At 49.8% G+C, this 21,109-nt stretch overlaps 1 protein-coding gene and 1 pseudogene across 1 annotated transcript in view; both read right to left on the bottom strand.

Moving 5' to 3' along the window:
• Nucleotides 1–981: 981 nt before the first annotated feature.
• Nucleotides 982–21,109, bottom strand: part of LOC149344209 (uncharacterized) — a 63,516-nt gene continuing 43,388 nt past the window's right edge. Inside the window, exon 4 of the mRNA XM_089546206.1 lies at nucleotides 982–1,467. Coding sequence (XP_089402332.1) covers nucleotides 1,339–1,467 — 129 coding nt within the window. The 3' untranslated portion in view covers nucleotides 982–1,338. The remainder of the gene's footprint in view (nucleotides 1,468–21,109) is intronic.
• On the bottom strand, nucleotides 4,514–8,561 carry LOC149344211 (uncharacterized; annotated as a pseudogene).

The raw sequence follows: 21,109 nt of genomic DNA, 5'->3' as shown, positions 1-21,109 counted from the left end.
AACCGTTCTTGTAGGATACCACGGTTTGTAGCCATGTACCGCACAACACTGCTTGACAATACATAGATCATGTCTGCACTATCAACCGGCTGGTATAGAGATGCAGCGAAACCAACCCCTTTATAAAGCAGTCAAAAGTCATTGCGGAACCAAGGTGCAGAAGAGTCATATGCGAAAGTACTGAAAGATATTTACAGTAGCTGTGCAACTCCACAGAGAAAGCAGTAAAAGTTGAATAAAGAATGATGGTATACAGCAAGACAATTTCTCCATTGTTCACTTGCATGCAAGAATTATTGTCGGAACGCTAAGGGAAAACAATTAATGGACAATATCTTGGTATTCTGCGATTTACCGACGACATCCAAGGTCACAAAGTCTCTCCGGACGGACAAGCTTGTGCATCGTTCAGGTGACCAAAGGTAAGCATCACATGGACCAAAACATGGCATTTCAGCTTGCCACTGCAAGGGTAAAGTACTGTACCACCTCATAGACAATTTTAGCTTGCAATGCATCCAGACCACTTTTTTGGAATGTGCTTAACTTCAGTTTCTGTGTAGCAACGACTCATTTGCAATTCAACTGCTCCAAGTTGTTTAAAAGGGTTATAGAACTGCGGTGCTGGACCTAAACTTTCAGAATTCAACTACCCTGCTGATGCGTGAACCAACATAGTGTCATGGTTATGAAAATCTTACAGCTAAACTTTCAGAATTCAACTACCCTGCTGATGCGTGAACCAACATACTGACATGGTTATGAAAATCTTAGCTGACTCAAGGTATGAACCTTCCAAGTGCATCACAAAATTTTGTTCTGCAGTGCATCAAACTGCCATACACAACTGTATCATAGGAAATATATTTGCCTAGCAACATCTCAAAATCAAGTTCGTTGGCTTCATTGCTCTTTCATAACTTAACATATAGCTCTGTCTTTCAGCCTTGCGGCAAAAAAGATGCACAAGGCCACTTAGCATAGCAGTTCGAAAACAGTTTATTGTCTTGCATAGATGTATTTGCAGATTCCTCCTGGTGCATGCTTGGTAAGTAGGCGGGATCCTGCTGAAATCAACACCTGTTGGTCCGCGGGTGCAAGCACCACTCTTACCACACCTAGCCTCAACTGCTCCTCTGCCAGTCATGGGGAATTAATGCAGGCATAATGAATCAAAGTTTTTTCACAGTTTTTCCTGCTAACAGCGTCTTGCAAGTGACTGGACAAATTGCAGAGGAGCAGGGCCTGACTGTGATAGGAGCATCCCTATCCGCCACCTGGGATACGCGCTCTCTAGCAGGCAGGTTCTGCCGAGAGAAAAATGTGTGCTGGTTTGGCTTAACCAGTCTTTGTTCTACATAAGATGTTGGTTCCCAAACTCACCATTGGACAAAGGATACATGTCTGGGCATGTCCTACTATCTGCAGCCAGGTGGACAGCACGCCCCTCAGAAGTGTGCCGGACTCCTGGTATAAAAAAAGCACATCACTTTCGAGAATAACTGAACAGCAATGATCATACCCCGCCACACAGAAAGGTACGGACACACCTCATTTGCGTTCAGTAAGGCCTCTAAAATACTTGTATACTTGTAGTACCTGCTGAAATCAAAGGCACACAAATGCTGCATCTGGTTGTGCCAGGCACAGCACTTATCCAGGTACATGGCACAGCAAGACCTCGAGACGACTGTTCGAGCAGCATACATCCATGCTACACTGCTACCCGACACTGAGCGCAATTCCAAGCAGCGGCTCTACAGACCTAGAGATGACTAGTTTAGGCACGCACACACTACCAGCATCCAGAGCAGACCACCACTATGCATAACAGACTACGCCGCAGAACACTTATCAAGGGCAGCCTACACAGGAGCAGCATGGAGGCGCCTCTCACTCACGCACCATCCATGCTACACCGCTACCCGACACTGAGCGCAATTCCAAGCAGCGGCTCTACAGACCTAGAGATGACTAGTTTAGGCACGCACACACTACCAGCATCCAGAGCAGACCACCACTATGCAGAACAGACTACGCCGCAGAACACTTATCAAGGGCAGCCTACACAGGAGCAGCATGGAGGCGCCTCTCACTCACGCACCATCCATGCTACACCGCTACCCGACACTGAGCGCAATTCCAAGCAGCGGCTCTACAGACCTAGAGATGACTAGTTTAGGCACGCACACACTACCAGCATCCAGAGCAGACCACCACTATGCATAACAGACTACGCCGCAGAACACTTATCAAGGGCAGCCTACACGGGAGCAGCATGGAGGCGCCTCTCACTCACGCACCATCCATGCTACACCGCTACCCGACACTGAGCGCAATTCCAAGCAGCGGCTCTACAGACCTAGAGATGACTAGTTTAGGCACGCACACACTACCAGCATCCAGAGCAGACCACCACTATGCATAACAGACTACGCCGCAGAACACTTATCAAGGGCAGCCTACACAGGAGCAGCATGGAGGCGCCTCTCACTCACGCACCATCCATGCTACACCGCTACCCGACACTGAGCGCAATTCCAAGCAGCGGCTCTACGGACCTAGAGATGACTAGTTTAGGCACGCACACACTACCAGCATCCAGAGCAGACCACCACTATGCATAACAGACTACGCCGCAGAACACTTATCAAGGGCAGCCTACACAGGAGCAGCATGGAGGCGCCTCTCACTCACGCACCATCCATGCTACACCGCTACCCGACACTGAGCGCAATTCCAAGCAGCGGCTCTACAGACCTAGAGATGACTAGTTTAGGCACGCACACACTACCAGCATCCAGAGCAGACCACCACTATGCATAACAGACTACGCCGCAGAACACTTATCAAGGGCAGCCTACACAGGAGCAGCATGGAGGCGCCTCTCACTCACGCACCATCCATGCTACACCGCTACCCGACACTGAGCGCAATTCCAAGCAGCGGCTCTACAGACCTAGAGATGACTAGTTTAGGCACGCACACACTACCAGCATCCAGAGCAGACCACCACTATGCATAACAGACTATGCCGCAGAACACTTATCAAGGGCAGCCTACACAGGAGCAGCATGGAGGCGCCTCTCACTCACGCACCATCCATGCTACACCGCTACCCGACACTGAGCGCAATTCCAAGCAGCGGCTCTACAGACCTAGAGATGACTAGTTTAGGCACGCACACACTACCAGCATCCAGAGCAGACCACCACTATGCATAACAGACTACGCCGCAGAACACTTATCAAGGGCAGCCTACACAGGAGCAGCATGGAGGCGCCTCTCACTCACGCACCATCCATGCTACACCGCTACCCGACACTGAGCGCAATTCCAAGCAGCGGCTCTACAGACCTAGAGATGACTAGTTTAGGCACGCACACACTACCAGCATCCAGAGCAGACCACCACTATGCATAACAGACTACGCCGCAGAACACTTATCAAGGGCAGCCTACACAGGAGCAGCATGGAGGCGCCTCTCACTCACGCACCATCCATGCTACACCGCTACCCGACACTGAGCGCAATTCCAAGCAGCGGCTCTACGGACCTAGAGATGACTAGTTTAGGCACGCACACACTACCAGCATCCAGAGCAGACCACCACTATGCATAACAGACTACGCCGCAGAACACTTATCAAGGGCAGCCTACACAGGAGCAGCATGGAGGCGCCTCTCACTCACGCACCATCCATGCTACACCGCTACCCGACACTGAGCGCAATTCCAAGCAGCGGCTCTACAGACCTAGAGATGACTAGTTTAGGCACGCACACACTACCAGCATCCAGAGCAGACCACCACTATGCATAACAGACTATGCCGCAGAACACTTATCAAGGGCAGCCTACACAGGAGCAGCATGGAGGCGCCTCTCACTCACGCACCATCCATGCTACACCGCTACCCGACACTGAGCGCAATTCCAAGCAGCGGCTCTACAGACCTAGAGATGACTAGTTTAGGCACGCACACACTACCAGCATCCAGAGCAGACCACCACTATGCATAACAGACTACGCCGCAGAACACTTATCAAGGGCAGCCTACACAGGAGCAGCATGGAGGCGCCTCTCACTCACGCACCATCCATGCTACACCGCTACCCGACACTGAGCGCAATTCCAAGCAGCGGCTCTACAGACCTAGAGATGACTAGTTTAGGCACGCACACACTACCAGCATCCAGAGCAGACCACCACTATGCATAACAGACTACGCCGCAGAACACTTATCAAGGGCAGCCTACACAGGAGCAGCATGGAGGCGCCTCTCACTCACGCACCATCCATGCTACACCGCTACCCGACACTGAGCGCAATTCCAAGCAGCGGCTCTACGGACCTAGAGATGACTAGTTTAGGCACGCACACACTACCAGCATCCAGAGCAGACCACCACTATGCATAACAGACTACGCCGCAGAACACTTATCAAGGGCAGCCTACACAGGAGCAGCATGGAGGCGCCTCTCACTCACGCACCATCCATGCTACACCGCTACCCGACACTGAGCGCAATTCCAAGCAGCGGCTCTACAGACCTAGAGATGACTAGTTTAGGCACGCACACACTACCAGCATCCAGAGCAGACCACCACTATGCATAACAGACTACGCCGCAGAACACTTATCAAGGGCAGCCTACACAGGAGCAGCATGGAGGCGCCTCTCACTCACGCACCATCCATGCTACACCGCTACCCGACACTGAGCGCAATGGACCTTTTCACAAATTCTGCAGCGCCACCAAGCGGCCGCGCAAGGCACTCTGGGAAAACGGAGCGCCGCGCTCCTGTGCTACACGGGAACTTTCGAATGACATCCGAGTAGAATTACATTCGAGAATTGGAATGACATTCGGACTCGACGGACGCACGCGGTGCTACATGACACTTTCCAAACTCATTCGAAAGCCTCAGCTCATTTTCAGTGTACGACGACGGTCACACTAGTCCGACGACGCTATATATATCACGCTCAACAGCAGCATGTTATTATAGTGAAATATCTAGTTTACTATGATATGATTGCAGTGGGACAAGTTTTCCAGGCCAACGACATCGACGAATCCGATCGGCGGACGGTCAGCCTTGTCGGCGGCTGAGCAAAAGCACAGTGATGAGGCGGCGATGTGAATATGTTCGCGCTTCTAAATGAGTGAAAAGAACGGCTATATTTCACATGTGCACACCTTAACAGCCCCCAGCGACAAGCGCTTGCCAAATTAATTTCCGTCGAGGACGACTCTCTTCCGCGACGACTAAGCCTAGCGGGTCCGCAGGGTTGGATCTGTGATTGCGGCGGTTGTTAAGAGCGAATCACAAGCTTTAGCGAATGAAAATGGTCACTGAGTGTAGTTTTGGCAACAGTGACCTGAAATCAACTATTGCTTACATCGCAGGGCACGCATAAGATGAACGGGAAACGCCGGTGTGACCAAAACTGCCACGCCGTGCTTTACAGCCAGCAGCAGTCGTCGCCGTCGCTAGCTTGTGGATAACAAGTTAGGCCGTTTCAATTAAAGAGAACGGTCGTCAAACATACTTCTGGATGAAGTAGTTTAAAATAAAGTACTGGTCACGTCGGAGAAAGCCGGGACAAGAAGCGAGAAGCGCCCGTCCTGCGCGATGTCAACAGTCCGCTGTCAAGTGTTTCTCGGGCGTGCGATCACATCATCGCTTCCCACACATTATCGCACTGCGTAAACAAGCACGGCCGGTAAAAAAGAAAACAGGTTGTTTAATAGAACTAAAGCGCCGGTTGCGTTTTATGCCATGAAAACGAACACTAGCTGTTCGTACGCAACGATGTAAACAGTATGAGTGCACTTGGCTCATCGGCGCACTCCTGAGAAATTTCATGCTGACGCGGTAGATGTTCATTGCTGTAATACTATCTTCAAGCACTCCCTTAGACAGACTAATAAATAACCACCGCAGCAGTGCGCTGCAACATTTTGCTAAGAGGCAACCAACAATGCGCACGAGAAGACGCACAACGCCTGAACACGCCGGCACAACACAGCAACACGCTTGACAGCAGCCGACGCGGGAGGCAATCACTGCTTTCTCCCATCATGCTTTGCACGGATCCGCTAGGGGATGGCGCGGCACTGCAATTTGTGGAAAGGTCTATTCCAAGCAGCACTCTACAGATCAGAGATGACTAGTTTAGGCACACACACACTACTGACATCTAGAGGAGACCACCACTATGCATAACACTTAACAAGGGCAACCTACAGGATCAGTAATGGAGGTCCCTCTCACTCACGCACCATCCATGCTACGCTACACCATACCATACCACACCACTACCTGACACTGAGCACAATTCCAAGCAGCACTCTACAGTACACTTAATAAGGGCAGCCAAGAGGAGAAGCAATGGACTACATTTCCTGCACCCTGTGCGATAACTGCACCAAACACTAAAATTCATGGTCGCTATCGGTATGAATGACGGGAACCTCCGCATCATTCAGAAGCATATGTTTTAAGTAGTGCTGCTGCAAAACCGTAGGTGCAGGAAAGCGCGTAGACGCAGCAGATGCAGAGGTGCGGGGCTTTCTGGGCCAATAATCTGGCTGCTTCTCCAGGTTTTTCTTACTAGCAGTGTGTTTCAGTAGTGATGGCTGCTTGTCTAACATTTGCTTTGCAGCTTGCCTAGCACTATGAAGATTCTTATTGACTACTAGTGCCAGTGATGGATCAGCCAAGTCGTGCCCTATGTTCATGAGGTCCTGTACAAGAGCTATAGCCTGAGTGCGACTGTCTTCCATTAACGAACTTAGTGACTGAGGGTTAGAATCGGCCTGAATGCTAGCAAGAAGCGCCTGAGGCTCATCCAGTGGGAATGAACTACTCTGCGCAGAAGTTGAGGGAAGAGCTTCATCTTCATGAGGTGGGCACTGAAACCCAGAATTTTGTTCTAGTTCCCACTGCGCAACAGCATGAATATGCTTGCACAAATTCAAGCTGTTCCTGAAGTCAGCGCATGTACAATGGAACATGTGGATACAAATTCGGCATTCATGACAGCTCTTCCTGCAACCTGTGCATGTTGCGCTCCCCTTGAAAACTGTGTACTGATGTTGCTGCAAAGATTCAGACTTCACAAGCCAGCCACCATCCTGAGGTGCTCTGCTAACGCTGGATTTCGATATCGTGAGACCTGCACAGTGCTTCTTGAAGTTATCAGCTGTGCGGTGGTCTGCCCTGGGCCTCACCTCAGAAGCAAGCTGCTTCAGGAGCCGCTCATTAGTCAACCTCCGCAAAGTAATCAACAGCTTGTCTAACCTCTGGCACTGCTTCCTGTCCATGTAGAACGTCTTGAGCTCATTATGTAAGCTCTCCAAATGGTTATTAGTTGTGAGACCGCTGCGTTCTCTATAGCAGAGTGCCCACTGCTCTGGCCGCTTTGCATACACCCTCTCAAAGTACTCAATGAAGGCTCTGAGCTCCTCCACAGACTTTGACGCCAGAAATTTCTCAAGGACACCCTCAAATTCTGTTACGCTTTCGCAAACCATCAAAGTGTGCAAAGTTTCCTTGACAAGTTTCTGATTTTGTCTCCCACTAACTTTACTGATATTCAAGTTCCAATTACGCTTGACATGCCAAGTACAGAGCAAGCGTTTCTGGGGGCTCCCCATTACCCTTGCCCAAGCATTGTAATATGCTGGCGCATCGTCTGACATGAAGAGCTCAGTGCAAAGTGCCTCACCAAGTCTCTCCTTGACTGCCTGAAAAAAAGCAGCCATAGTTTCTTCTGTGGTACTTTTTGAAAGAAGGTACGCGCATGGAATGCCTGACCAGTCTTCGCCAATTACTAGCAGTGTTGTCAGATGAAGACCGTGCGAATTCGTTCCATGGGTGGAATCAATACAAACACTCTTCCTACCATATTCGAGCAGGAATTCCTTCTGAGTGCTGTTCATGAGAGCCATTTTAAACTTCCCTATGCCTTGCTCCGTAAGCAACTCTCTATCAGCATAGAGCAAAACTGAGGTTTCTTCGAGCTCATTAATCCACATACTCATGCTGACAAACTCATCTGAGTCTTTCTGCTCCTCATTTCCAATATGGAACTTTCGCCTTATATTATAAACATCGTGCCTGTCCAAAGTGTGGAGCACATTCAATTCATCTCCACCAGTTGCATGTGCATCTAGCAAAATCCTTTTACTAGGAACTCCTAGGCTCAGTTTTGCTGCTATGGCATTCTTCTGAGTGGATGTCAAGCGCTGATGCTTCACACTTTTCTCATGGCCGTAGTGCTCCGCCTGATACTCAACACTTACTTTCTCACCTTCTTGCGTGACAGCCATAGTTGCAAAGCAGTGCTTGTTGCACTTCACACTGCCCACTAACTTTGGCTGCCGCTTTCCTTTTCCAGTTTTCACCTCCATTCCTGACCTGTGGCAAAACAGGTACCTCTTCGTTGCTCCTGAGGGCAAACGCTTTGGTCCAGTAGTGGCTGTGAATTGGACTTGCTCCTTCATTTCTTCCATTTCCTTCCATGCTGCAAAATCTACAAACAAAAATACAAATGCACATATTTAATGGAGACATATTACACAATGGTCAAACTTGTTTTGCTATGTTTCCAACAATTTAACTGAAGTGTTTCAAGATGTAAGGCAGCCATCAGAGCAACATGGACTAGCTATAGACTTCTCAAATGTGATCGCTCAAGGGTAAATCACTCTTAGTGCATGAGGCCCACCTGCCCCAAGTTCTGCTAACACTTCATGGATGACGCACTGTAACTGCTCCAATATTTACTACTTTAATCTACCTTGCCCTTTAAAAGCGATTCAATACAGTTTTGTGAGGCATGGCTGCCATATATTCCACAAGGCTAGCAACCTAATGCAAGCTATAGACAAGCGTCAGGCTGTGACGTCACGGAGATGCGGCGTTGCTGGAGTCAGCAGTGGCTTTCGTTGTGTAGGCAAAAGCCGGTACCGTGTGCCTTGGGTATGCCACGCTTGAGCGTTTGAGTAGTTTTTTCTCTATTTTTCGCTTCCACGAGCTTCAACATGTACATTTTTTTCACCACCTATCCTAGAAAGGGATAAAACGTCGCTAAGGTATCGGCAAAATCATGCAGTTATTTTTCATATTACCTGACTTTTACTATTGCTGGTCAATCAGAACCTGGCGAAAACAGCTAATACCGGACCGAAAACCAGTTATCAAGCAGAATAAGGCCTGCAATGACTTAAAATATTTAGCTCTGCAGAGCAAACGTAACTTCGTTGTAGCTCGACGTAAACTTCTATCCATTCGCCTGCGCACCTCTCTTAAAGCCAAGCGAATAAAAAAGCATTTCCTCACACATTACTGGTGAAGATAGCATTTGCATGACTCAAAGTAACTGCATGGCTTCAGTGTCCAGTAGTGTTCGGCGTTCTCCGCACTGAAGTGGCTGGACAAGAGCAGGCACATCACAAAGGTTCGTCATGTGAGAAAGCTGCCTCGAGTCTTGCATCCCGCCGTCCTTCTTCTTGGACTTAGCGATCGGGTATGCTGTATCGCCCCAAACGTTGAGACTGCAGACCTGTATACCTCGTGCTTTCTTGGTTTCATTTTATAAGTCAACCTAGTTGACCGTCGTAGCCACGCCGTTGCTGCCAAATATAGGAGCACAGAAGGAAGCCTATGCAGCGCTTCACCAGATAATTCCGCCCAGGGTGCCGAACCGGAATTTTTTTGGGTTCAGTTCACTTCCGGGTTCGGCTCCGGAGCGACATTTCGTTCCGGTTCGAACCGCTCCGGATAGCGTCGAACCGGTTCAAACGGGTTCAGGCTATAAAAAATTCTGAACGTAGGTTTTTATTTAACCTTGTTTTGCTGTTTACTTTTCTTTGTGATATCAGCATATAAAACAACACTGCAAAATTTGCTCACTGCGAGATGTTTTACTGTTCGCGGCAAAAAGACTTAAATTTACACAAGAGCCGCGAAATCAAATGAACTCAGAATTAGTGTACACCAGCTATGTATATTAGACTATCTGATGAGTTACATAAAAAGAAAAGGTGATGGATTATTCATCTACAAAACCTTTCAGTTTCAGCAGTTTCGAAGTCCCCGTCAGGCGAGTAATAGGTCTCTCTTGAAGCTCGTGTCAATCGGGAATTTCTCCAGCCCAAAATGCTTACGCGGGCGCCGTCAGGACCACTGCATGCGCCCACTATGAGCGGAAGTTGCCTTGTATTTGCAGGTATATAAAGCCAAGACATCTTTCTGTCACCCCAAAAGCGGCTTGCCAGTCACAACCCCCCCCCCCCCCCCCACCCACTCTGGCACACCTGCAGCATACATCTTGAGAGTTTACCAAAAATATTTTATTTTCATCACCTGCTCTACATCGCCTTTGTAACTCGCATTATCTCGACCACCTATAGCTCAGTTTCTTCAAAAACACAGCTAATCGTGGCTTGTCGCTAGTACAGTGTAAAATTAAGATTTTGTCCTATGCTGATGTCGTCTTCGTCTCTTGCTCTGACGAAAAGAATATGATAAAAAAGCAGGCTTGCATTGGTTGGGGGCTCTTCGTGTCTGTACGGACACAAACTTGCAACGTCTTAGATGCGACGTTGCACTGTGAAGATGTTGCAATTGGTGCATTGCAAGGGGACGATCGTAAATTCGTTAAATAGAATCTTTGTTACTTTTCTGGGTCGCTTTCAAAGGGAGCCCATGCGTGGACAGAATTTCATGCTACCTTGATACAGTATGGTGAGTCTTTCGTGCAGTTTTTGTCCACTAACCTGTTTCATGACTTACTTTTCGAAACCCAAAAAGCCACCGCTTCCTGGCAGCTGTGCTAATAATTATTACGTGACTAAATGCTCATCTGTCTTTTATGTACAGTCGCGAGGGAATTTTGTGCTGACACACTCGATTTCCTAAATATTCGCTTTTCCTTAGAACCTGTACGGCTTCTCCAGAAGGCAGCTGACAAAGGTTCTGATCGGTTATTACTTCCTCTATGTGCAGCCTTACCTAGCCTTTGCTGACGGCCTTATATTAAGTAAGACAAGTTCAGAGGATGTACATTCAATAGGCCCCAAAAACCTTTCTTAGACCTCAAACGTCGACTTTACGTATTAGGACATGCCATCGAGCCAAGCGGACGTTTGTGCCATGATCAGTGAATTGCTACATCTGCAAGCAAGGAGGAACTATTGAACAACGAAATTATTTGTGGCGCTATGTTCGTTTCAGACATAGCTCACTTCAGCAGTCTCTTAAAAAGGACACTGAGGTCATGCCTTACACTGTAAGATTTGTGCCAGTAATGAAGGACACCAGAATTCCGTGTGAACATTTCCTGCTAATAAGACTGCTTAGCGTGTGAAGAAGCTCTATGCTTGATAAACACGCACAATCGCCACTTTCGGCGAGGTCACTGTTCACAGAACAGTTCTCATTTTAGCTCCGAACGTTTATGCTGCGAAAGTTCAACCTCCTGACTGATCGCCCTTTCTTGACGTGTGCACCTTCAGGAATTTTTATGTGCGGGCAGAGCAAGGAAGTGATAGTGGCATGAGGCCGTGTGCCGAGGTCGCGGAATTCGACCCAATCAAGTAAAGCAAGACAAGGTCAGGGAGGTTCCCGATATTCCATGCGGCAACAATAAAAAGAATCTTTGAAGATGGCCGAGTAGCCTACGGCATCAGTAAAAGAAGCTTCTCTGTTGCACCCGCCGCCACTGGCTCGATTCCCACTTACGGTTAAAGCATTGTAGGTGGTTTCGTTACTGCGTTAGCAGTTTAGTCTCCTTTCTCAAAAATTTCCGTGGTGTGTGTGTGTGTGTGTGTACATGCACGCGCGTGTGTCCATGCATGTGGGCGCTTAAGCATGTGTATGCACACGTGTGCACAATTCGGTGGGCGCACATCCGGGCACTCACTGGCAAAAAATTTACAGACGGTTGCAATTGGCGGTAATGCGAAGTTTAAGCGCAACTTTCGCCACTGCCAGGTTGACAACAAACCCGGTGACCAAATCTCGACATGGACTCCTGTCAGCTGCCAAGGCTTGTCTGAGGAACTGCTATGCCGCTATTTTGGCCCTTAGAGAATGTTACAGTGCGTTAACGATGTCGACTATGAAATGCTTCCAGACAATGCAGTGCAACTGCGATGCAGACAGCTCAGACATTGTGCGCGTTGTGTACGGCTTAAACCGTTCTATACACAGTGATGTGATTGGCTGAAGCCATTTTGGAGCAGCTTTTTGGAGCAGCCAAAAGGGAATTTTGGAGCAGGGAAAGAAGCTTTTGGAGCAGCTCAAGGCTCATTGCCAAGTGAAAAAATTGACTTTGTGAGAAGTAAAATAGTAAAATAAGGAGGAAACCTTTGGGAACAAAAAGGTGCTGTTCAATAGGATGTTACGGGCATTTCGATGCGAGCAAAATGCAAAAACACCCGTGTACTCAGATTTAGGTGCATATTAAAGAACCCCTGGTGGTCCATTTCTGGAGTCCCCCACTACGGCGTGCCTCATAATCAGATCGTGGTTTTGGCAATAATTTAATTAAATTAGAGGCAATTGTGAAACATCATATGTTGGCCCAAATAACTAATTTTAGAACTTCAGTGTCATGTAATCTTTTATGCGACCAAGTATAGATCAGCCCTGTGTTATAGCCGCCAAGCCCCTATAGGACAGCAGTTATAAATGGACAACAAGGAATTCACTGGAACTTTTATTTAAAAATGACTAGAATACGCGTTTGAATGTGAAAATATGCGTTTGGCGCAGCTTTGGCGCAGAATAACAAAAATGTAGCAGGATGTAGCAGGTTTTGCCTTTTGGCGCACATCGGCGCAATTGGCGCAGCTATCACATCACTGTATACACGGTAATGGCAAACATGTGGAAGTCGTAACGTGCTTCAGCTGGAATGCTCTGCTAACCCCCCCCCCCCCCCCCCCAACGTTTATTTTCGGTATTAAACTTACGTTTACCGCGAGGCTGTCGGCATCACAACAATGCTTCTCTTTTTCGGAAGGGGAAATAATGCCACATACAGTCTGACAAAATGTAAAAAAAAAAAGCAGCTGCTAGCAGTGGGCCACGATCCGCGACTCTACTGGCCAATCCCAGTAGTAAAAAGTGGAACTTTTTACTATATGAGTACAGCAAACAAGCCAGGGATCGAAATTCTAGAGCATATAATTGTTTCTCTTGTAAGCGGCTTTTTCTTTAGGTGAGAAGAAAAGTTTTAACAGATTACTTTTAGTGGTGGAAGAATTCTTTGCAAAGGTCCTGAATGTGGGCGAAGCTTCGCTCCAGACTTGAGTTGTATTAGACTACAGTATTGCCAGGTGGCACATGGCTGAGCTGGAAGACGACGATGCAGCGCTCACGCTGTCATGCATCGGCCACCAATAGACCACAGTCTTGCCCAACACCAGGTATTAAAGCACCCTGCATCAACAAGCATGTCACAACAAGAGAATCGAGCAAGTTCTCAAGAATGGAGATAGCCTAAAACCGGTGAAGAGGAAACTAGGCAGAGAGAAAAAACAGATGTATTCATTAAGAGAGAGAGGGCAGTGTCATTTCCAAAGTAGGCACAGAGTTCTACTATATAGTAGCCAATGGAATCAGGACAATAATGAAAGGCAGTAGTGCACAGCACTGACATCCCGCCAGTAAAGAAAGAGGAAGTGAAGGAAGCCTCAGGAGCAATGCAAAGGAGGAAATCAGCTGGTGATGATCAGGTCCATATATGCTGGGAAGGTCAGAGGGGAGATGGTGCTAGAAAAACTGGCCACCCTGTACACATAGGGTTTTTCGTGTTTGGGTGAAACCGGACTTTACCTTATTAAAATATTTACACCTCGAATATGCTCCTGAAAGATTGGGTGAAACGTGATTTTCCCCCCATTTCTGAACTACAATGCCCTTAGACAGACAACGAAGAAAACAATCTAACATTATTGAAGTTGGCAGCCGTACTGGATCTACTCTAGAAGTGCTTGCTGAGTCAGTCATCCAATGACTACCGACATCTTGATTTCCGTGACCAACGTGTAAGAATATATTAAGGTGCTGACACTGCGCCCGGCGGAGCGGCCAGACCTTGTTCGCTGCTCCTTGCGCTTCAATCGAACGCAGGCAGGTGGCACCATACGATGGAGGCTTGTCTAGTCGCCGAGCTGCGGCAGCTATAATGCAGGTGCTCAGCAATCGTTTGGTGCCGCGGCATGTAGTATGTGCGCTTTATTAAGTGCAGCAAGGCACCGAAGGATTGAAACTGCTGTTGACACCAAATAATTTTGGGCAACTTCGTGTTTTACTTGCTGGGACTGCATGAATGGGTGAAGCAGCAGCGAGGACGATGCCGTGCGATCCTTCCGAGCTCGTTAAGGAAATGCATTCACTGCAAAGTTTTTCCCATCCATCCACACGAATGCTGAGAGCATATATAATAACTATACTGACTCCTAAAATATTGTCACGAAGTTGTGACGACGGGAACGGGTTTATTTACAAGTGGGGATCAGGGACGTCAGTGGACGGCCAGCGTCAGGCGGGCTTCACCACAGTCTCGCAGACTGTCGTTTTCTAGGAGGCTAGGTGGCATTTCGTTTTCTAGGTGGCAACACGACCACGACCATAGTAGCCTTCAGAGGACCAAAGGTACCAAACTTTGTCCGATATGGTGTCACGCTCATACCATGCCACCTGTACAGAAAGCAAGTCGATGTCTGCCACCAGTGTGGTCGGGTCGGGCATCGCAAGGACGTGTGCCCGACGCCAACCAACCGGATCTGCAGGGGCTGCGGCCAAGCGAACCCCAAGGAAGACCACAAATGTACCCCCAAATGCAAACTTTGCGGCGGCGCTCACCCGACCGCCGACACAGAATGTAAAGCCAGGTACAAGGTTCCCTACGTCGTTCGCAAGCGTCAGTGGGAGCGCCGAAAGGTCAGCCACCAGCTGCCATCGGAGAGCGTTTTCCCGTCACTCGACAAGCCAGCTGCCCGTAAGTCAAGAACGCCATCAAGAAACCGTGCGCAGTCGAGAAATAGCAGCTGCAGGAGCCAGAGCAGAGACGCGCGAAAAACGAAAACCCAAAGATCACCGTCACGCGAGAGAGTCTGTTCGGTCAACGCCGCACGAGGTATGAAGACCAATCCGAGCGACAACGCCGAAACAGAAGACAACGCTTCAACCAAGGAACGAGAGATCAACGAGGCCCTGAAAAAGGAGAACGCGACCCTGCGAGCCACCATCAACAACCTCACCAAGGAAATCGCGGAGATCCGCAACGCCCTCCGCAACGTCATACAGCAAAGATCCAGCCCGAGCGGCAACAACAAGGCCGAAGAAACTACGGCCGGCGCAGACAAGGAGCCGCCAACGAAGAAGAGGGCCGTCGAATCGCGCAAGACCAAGAACAACATGAGCAACTGCAGCACAGACAGCAGCAACAACAACGTCGAGGCCAAACTCAACAGCCTCGAGGATCTGATCAAATCGATGAAGGAAGCCATCGAAGCCTTCCAAACGGAGAACGTCAATAGACTCAGCAATCTGGAAAGCAGTGTGCAACTAACACTAAGCAACCCATTGTTCATGCCAGTACAGCAGCAAAGTCAACCAAGCGCAGCAACTCGGAGAATTCCGAACAGGACAATCATGGCCTCCAACTCCACAGGCATAACAGTGTGGCAGTGGAACTGCCGCGGCTTCGTCAAGAAGAGGGCAGTCGTCCAGCAACACATCGAGCACGCGGCGCGCAAGCCCGACGTGCTCCTGCTCCAAGAAACACTAACGGACAAGCCATCCCTCCCCGGCTACAGGGTGCACGCGGGCCCGCCCGACGGCAGAGGCCTGTGCACCCTGGTCAGGAAGGGACACACCTTCGTCGAACACCGGCTAAGCAACGTCAGGATCGAACACATGCTCACTGAACTCATACCGACCAAGCAAAGAAAAAACAGCATCTTCATTTTGAACATCTACAGTAACCCATCGCAGAGACTGCAGAAGTTGAAAGCCATTCTTCACAAGGCAAGCACGACGGCCGGCCAGAGCACGCTGATCGCATGCGGCGACTTTAATGCGATGGATCCGGCGTGGGGCTACGTCAAGAGCAATGCGAAAGGCAGAAACCTATCCCAAGACGTGGCAGAACTCGGCTATACCCTCATAACCGACCCGGCTTACCCAACGAGAATTGGCAACTCTGTCCCGAGATACCAGCCCAGACCTCACGTTTGTCAAGAACAACGAACCGATTACGATCACGTGGAGGAACACGGGGGTGTACCTCGGCAACGACCACATGATCGTGGAAATCGTCATACCGGAGCAGAGCAGTACCAACGTCAGGAAACATACGTGGATCGATTGGACCGCTTTCAGAGATAACAGAAATCAGGAGGCGGAAGAGATCGAAATCGACAACATCGACACGTGGACCAACAAGATCCTCCAAGACGTTCGAAACTCAACCAAGGACATAGAAACAGACCTCGAAACGAACAGAATGGATAGCCGAGTGGCCCACCTCATCGAAGCCAAGCAGTCCATTCTCAACAGATGGAAACAACGCCTTAATCGTAGGCTACGAAAGAAAGTCTCAGAACTCAACAGAGCAATCGAGGACCACTGTCGCACGCTATGTGCGCAACAGTGGAACGAGATATGCAACGCCGCCGATGGCCAGATGCAAAAGAGGAAAACATGGAACTTGCTGAAGCATCTGCGCGACGAAACCAAGACTAAGTCACACCAAAGGGACCGACTGGCGAAACTCATCCATCGAGAAGTCACTAAACACGGCGCTGATGAGGTGGCGAAACGCATCAGCGACAGATACCTGACAACTACACCCACAGAGTGCCACGGGGGGCTGCCCAAGGCCCGTCTCGACAGAGATATAGACGTAGAAGAAGATCGCACGGCACTGCAGGACCTCAACAGCAGGTCGGCGGCCGGGCTGGACCGCATCACCAAAAAGGCGCTTAAGAACCTCGACGACAAATCCAGAGAAAGCCTCGCGAGCTATTACAACAAATGCTGGAAAACGGGAACGCTGCCGACGCAGTGGAAGAAGGCCAAGATCATCCTGATCCCCAAGCCGGGCAAGCTATCCGACACGGATAACCTCCGACCCATATCGCTCACATCTTGCGTGGGCAAGGTGTTGGAACATGTCCTGCTCAACAGGTGGCAAGAATACCTCGAGAAAGAAGATCTCTACCCGGAAACAATCATTGGCTTCAGGCAGCATCTAAGTACCCAAGACGCCATGATACAACTCAAGCACCAGATCATCGACGGCAACACCGGCGACAACAAAGCAATACTGGGACTCGACCTGCAGAACACCTTCGACAAGATGAAGCACTCGGCGATCCTATCCCAAGTCTCGAAACAACATGGGAGAGAAATCATACAATTACATCAAAGACTTCCTCACGGACAGAACGGCCAAGCTCAGAGCGGGGGGACCTCCAAGCACAGGAAAAGAAGCTGGGAAGCACAGGCACACCTCAGGGATCGGTCATCTCGCCGGTGCTTTTCAATCTCGTGATGATAGGAGTGGCCGAAAGGCTCAGGAACATCAAGGAAGTCCGAAATACGATATACGCCGCCGACATAACGCTGTGGGTGGAAGAAGGTAGCGATGCCCAGATCGAATCCACTCTACAGGTGGCCATTGATGCGATCGAAGACCAACTCGACGGAACGGGGCTCCGATGCTCGCCGAGTAAGCCGGAGCTCCTCATCTACCCGCCCATCAAGACCCGCCCGGCAAAGGTCCCGCAAACCAAAGAGCAGCCCGAGAGAGTACGAGGCAATCAAAGTCAAGACCAGAGAGGGAAACGCGATCCCAAGAGTCAACAAGATCAGAGTGTTGGGAATGACGATCGAGACGCATGGCAGAAACGGCGAGACCGTCACCCGACTCATTGCGAAAGCGGCGAACGCCACGAGACTACTCAAACGACTCACGAACAAGAAAAGCGGAATGACGAGAGAGAGCCTCATCAGACTGATCTACTCGTTCGTCATTGTCACGTAGCGTACGTGGCGGCCTACCACAAGTGGAAGAAGACCGAGAGAAACAAGATAGAGCCTACAAGACGGCAATGGGACTGTTCGAAACAATGAGCACCAAACGCCTCCTGCAGCTGGGGGTGCACAACACGCTAGAGGAGATAGCGGAGGCCCAACGCGCCGCACAACTCGAAAGACTGTCTATGACCAAGGCCGGCCGGAAAATCCTGGACAACCTGGGAATTGGATATCAAGGCAGGGAGCAGACGCAGCTCCCCGTCCCCGATGAGATCAGGCGCAACATCAGAGTGGACTCGGTACCGAACAACATGCACCCGGAGTATAATAAAGGGAGGAGAGCAGCGAGAGCCAAGGCGCTGATAGACCAGCACGCGGCCGACACACACGCACGCTACGTTGACGCGGCTGAGTACGCCAAGATACACGGCTTCACGACAGTCGTCGTCGACGACACAGGCACCGTTAGCACGACCACCAGCACGAGATGCCCCAAGGCAGAGCAAGCGGAGGAGGTGGCCATCGCCGACCGCGACTGCCACACGGTGCTATGCGACTCGAGGCAGGCGGTGAGAAATTATGCCAAAGGCAGGATAGCGAAGGAAGCGGTGCGCATACTGCAGGAAACCAAGAACGACGATGGCAGCAAACAAGTGAGAATCAAGTGGTTCCCGGCGCACGCGGGCAAGGCGTCAGACCGCAACGCCAACCACAACGAGACGGCACACGCCGAGGCGCGCGCGCTAACGGACCGCACCTTGGTCGACTGGCCGCTGTGGTTCAGCACCAAGGACCGAATGACCGAATACAACAAAATAACCAAGGCGTTTCGCCTAGCTCGCAGAACCCTTCCACCCTCTTGCTTGGGGCTCAGTCGAGAGCAAGCCGTTTTATTCAGACAGCTACAGACGGGCTCATTCCCCAGCCTGTCGCTGTTGCACAGAATGTATCCTGAGACGCACCCGACAGACAAATGCAGAGTCTGCCGAACGGAGACGGCCGGCTTCGCACACATTCTGTGGAATTGCAGCAAGTACCAGGAAGAAGCTAAGTCTGGGAGGATCCCGCCACGACTGGAAGCAGCCGCAGGGAGCGACAAACAAGAGGAACAACTTTGGGCCGTCCAGCAGGTCATCGAGGCGCTGGCCCAGCAGGGACCCAGCGAGCCGGCAACGGCGAGCGGGGACCCAGGCCGCGCGGCCGGTGCCCAGAGGATGACATAGGCCCCGTCCGAAGCGCGCGTGCGCTCTACTGCAGGCCCCAAATAAACGTTTTAACAATCCAATCTAGGAGGCTTTCTTGAACTTGCCTCTTTTGTCAGACTGGGACATCTGGGAAAAATACTGGGCACAGCATCAGCCAAAAGGATCGGTTTCTTGGGTGCATTTAAAATTGCCTTGCCATTAAACTTGGCATAGTACGATTTTATAGTGTAAGCTCGGGAAAATGCTTTGCGCAGATGTGGTCACCGGATCGAATTATCCTACCTGTTCAGGGCAGATGGGATATTTATTTCCTATCCTCGCCTAGAACCAAAGTTCTAGGCGATCGGGCTCAAACGCAGCTTTAAAGAGCGACACTTGGTCTGGACAACTCTGGTAGTCCGATCTGCACTTGGAGTATAATCACGTATGGTCAGCTTCTGCTGCCATGTACATAGGCCGCAACAGCCGTCCAAGGTGTGAGCCCACACCACCACGTGGGTTTGCACAATCACTGCAGCTGGTCCCAAACCGCAACACAAAAGCTAGTTCTACCAAACTTTGTTCGCGCACAGTGCCTACGACAACATCGAAGGCATGAACCTAAACGTCCACACCTTGTGATGCACTCTTGCAGTGCAAAACACCGAAAAACAAAGCCTAAAATGGGACCGAAAGCCGTGCAAACCGTTCACCTGCGTCCGCCACTCTGCAAGTGAATGGCCACCACTGCGCTGAGCCCCCGCGCCAGTGTGCGCATATACTAGAGGGCAAACATGATCTATGCGCGCTCTCCGCAGTGGCAGACAGCCAATGTCAACACCGAAACTATTTTTACACCGTGTTCATGACCGGTGCAGACCCTTTTTACAAGCAGTTGAACCAGTACTTGATGGAAGCGAAGCAAGCCCCACAAATACAGGTGTTGAAGTCAGGGACTATTGCAATGACACAACTGCGGGCTACCCCAGGCTAGGAAATGCTGTGTTGACGGTCACAATACTGTAGACAATAAGGAATTTTAACAATGGCTGCACACGAAGACATTTCAAATTACAGTACAAAAAATCGGAGGGGAAACAAACTCCACCAGAAGGGTATGACGCGATAGCATGTGGATTAATTCCCGTATATGCAAAAGGTCATTATCTATTTTAGATTCTTATATCCCTGACAGTCCTCATACCCCTCCTGTTGCAGTGGTGCAGCGGATAAGCCATACGCCTCTGCCCTGCAATGGCAGGTGCTCCCCAGCGGCAGCTCTATATGACCCACGTTGCTCTTCCCAAATACCAGTCTTTCATTTAGCTGGGACCTTTCCCACTGGACAGTTTGCAATGGGTGGGTTTGAGGACGCCACAAGGTCGTGTGACGTAGGTGGGCCACCTGCCTCGTAGGTTGCTCCCGCAGCCAATCATTAATTTAAGTGCTACCTGCCAGGTTGCATGAGAATGCCATGTTTTACAGGTACCATTGAATGTTAACACACACACACAAACGAGTTTTCGCTCAATGAGGCAAGCAAGGTTTGCGCATTAAAATTAGTTTTGTATTTGCACTAGTACCCTGCACATGCAATATAAATATCATGCAGAAAGGAGCCATGCTCCTTTATTGAGAGCACAGAGACAGCACTGATGACTTCTTAGTGAATAATACAGTTTACGTGAACTGTTCACAGAAAGAAAAGATAATCATTTCGCCAGTTCTAAGCAAGAACGTGCAAGCTTGTAGCTCCATTGTGTCCAAGTTCTCACCCTCGAATACTGCACGTTTGCCGAAACAGAAAGAAGAGGTAAACTGTTGCTCCACATTGCGCATTAAAATTACAGAGGAGAGAG

The sequence above is a fragment of the Amblyomma mixtum genome, chromosome 5, assembly GCF_055824585.1.
Source record: "Amblyomma mixtum isolate Tamu chromosome 5, ASM5582458v1, whole genome shotgun sequence".
NCBI classification, from domain to species: Eukaryota; Metazoa; Arthropoda; class Arachnida; order Ixodida; family Ixodidae; genus Amblyomma; species Amblyomma mixtum.
The sequence above is the reverse complement of the archived record's forward strand: the minus strand, read 5'-3'. Positions and strand labels throughout refer to the sequence as shown.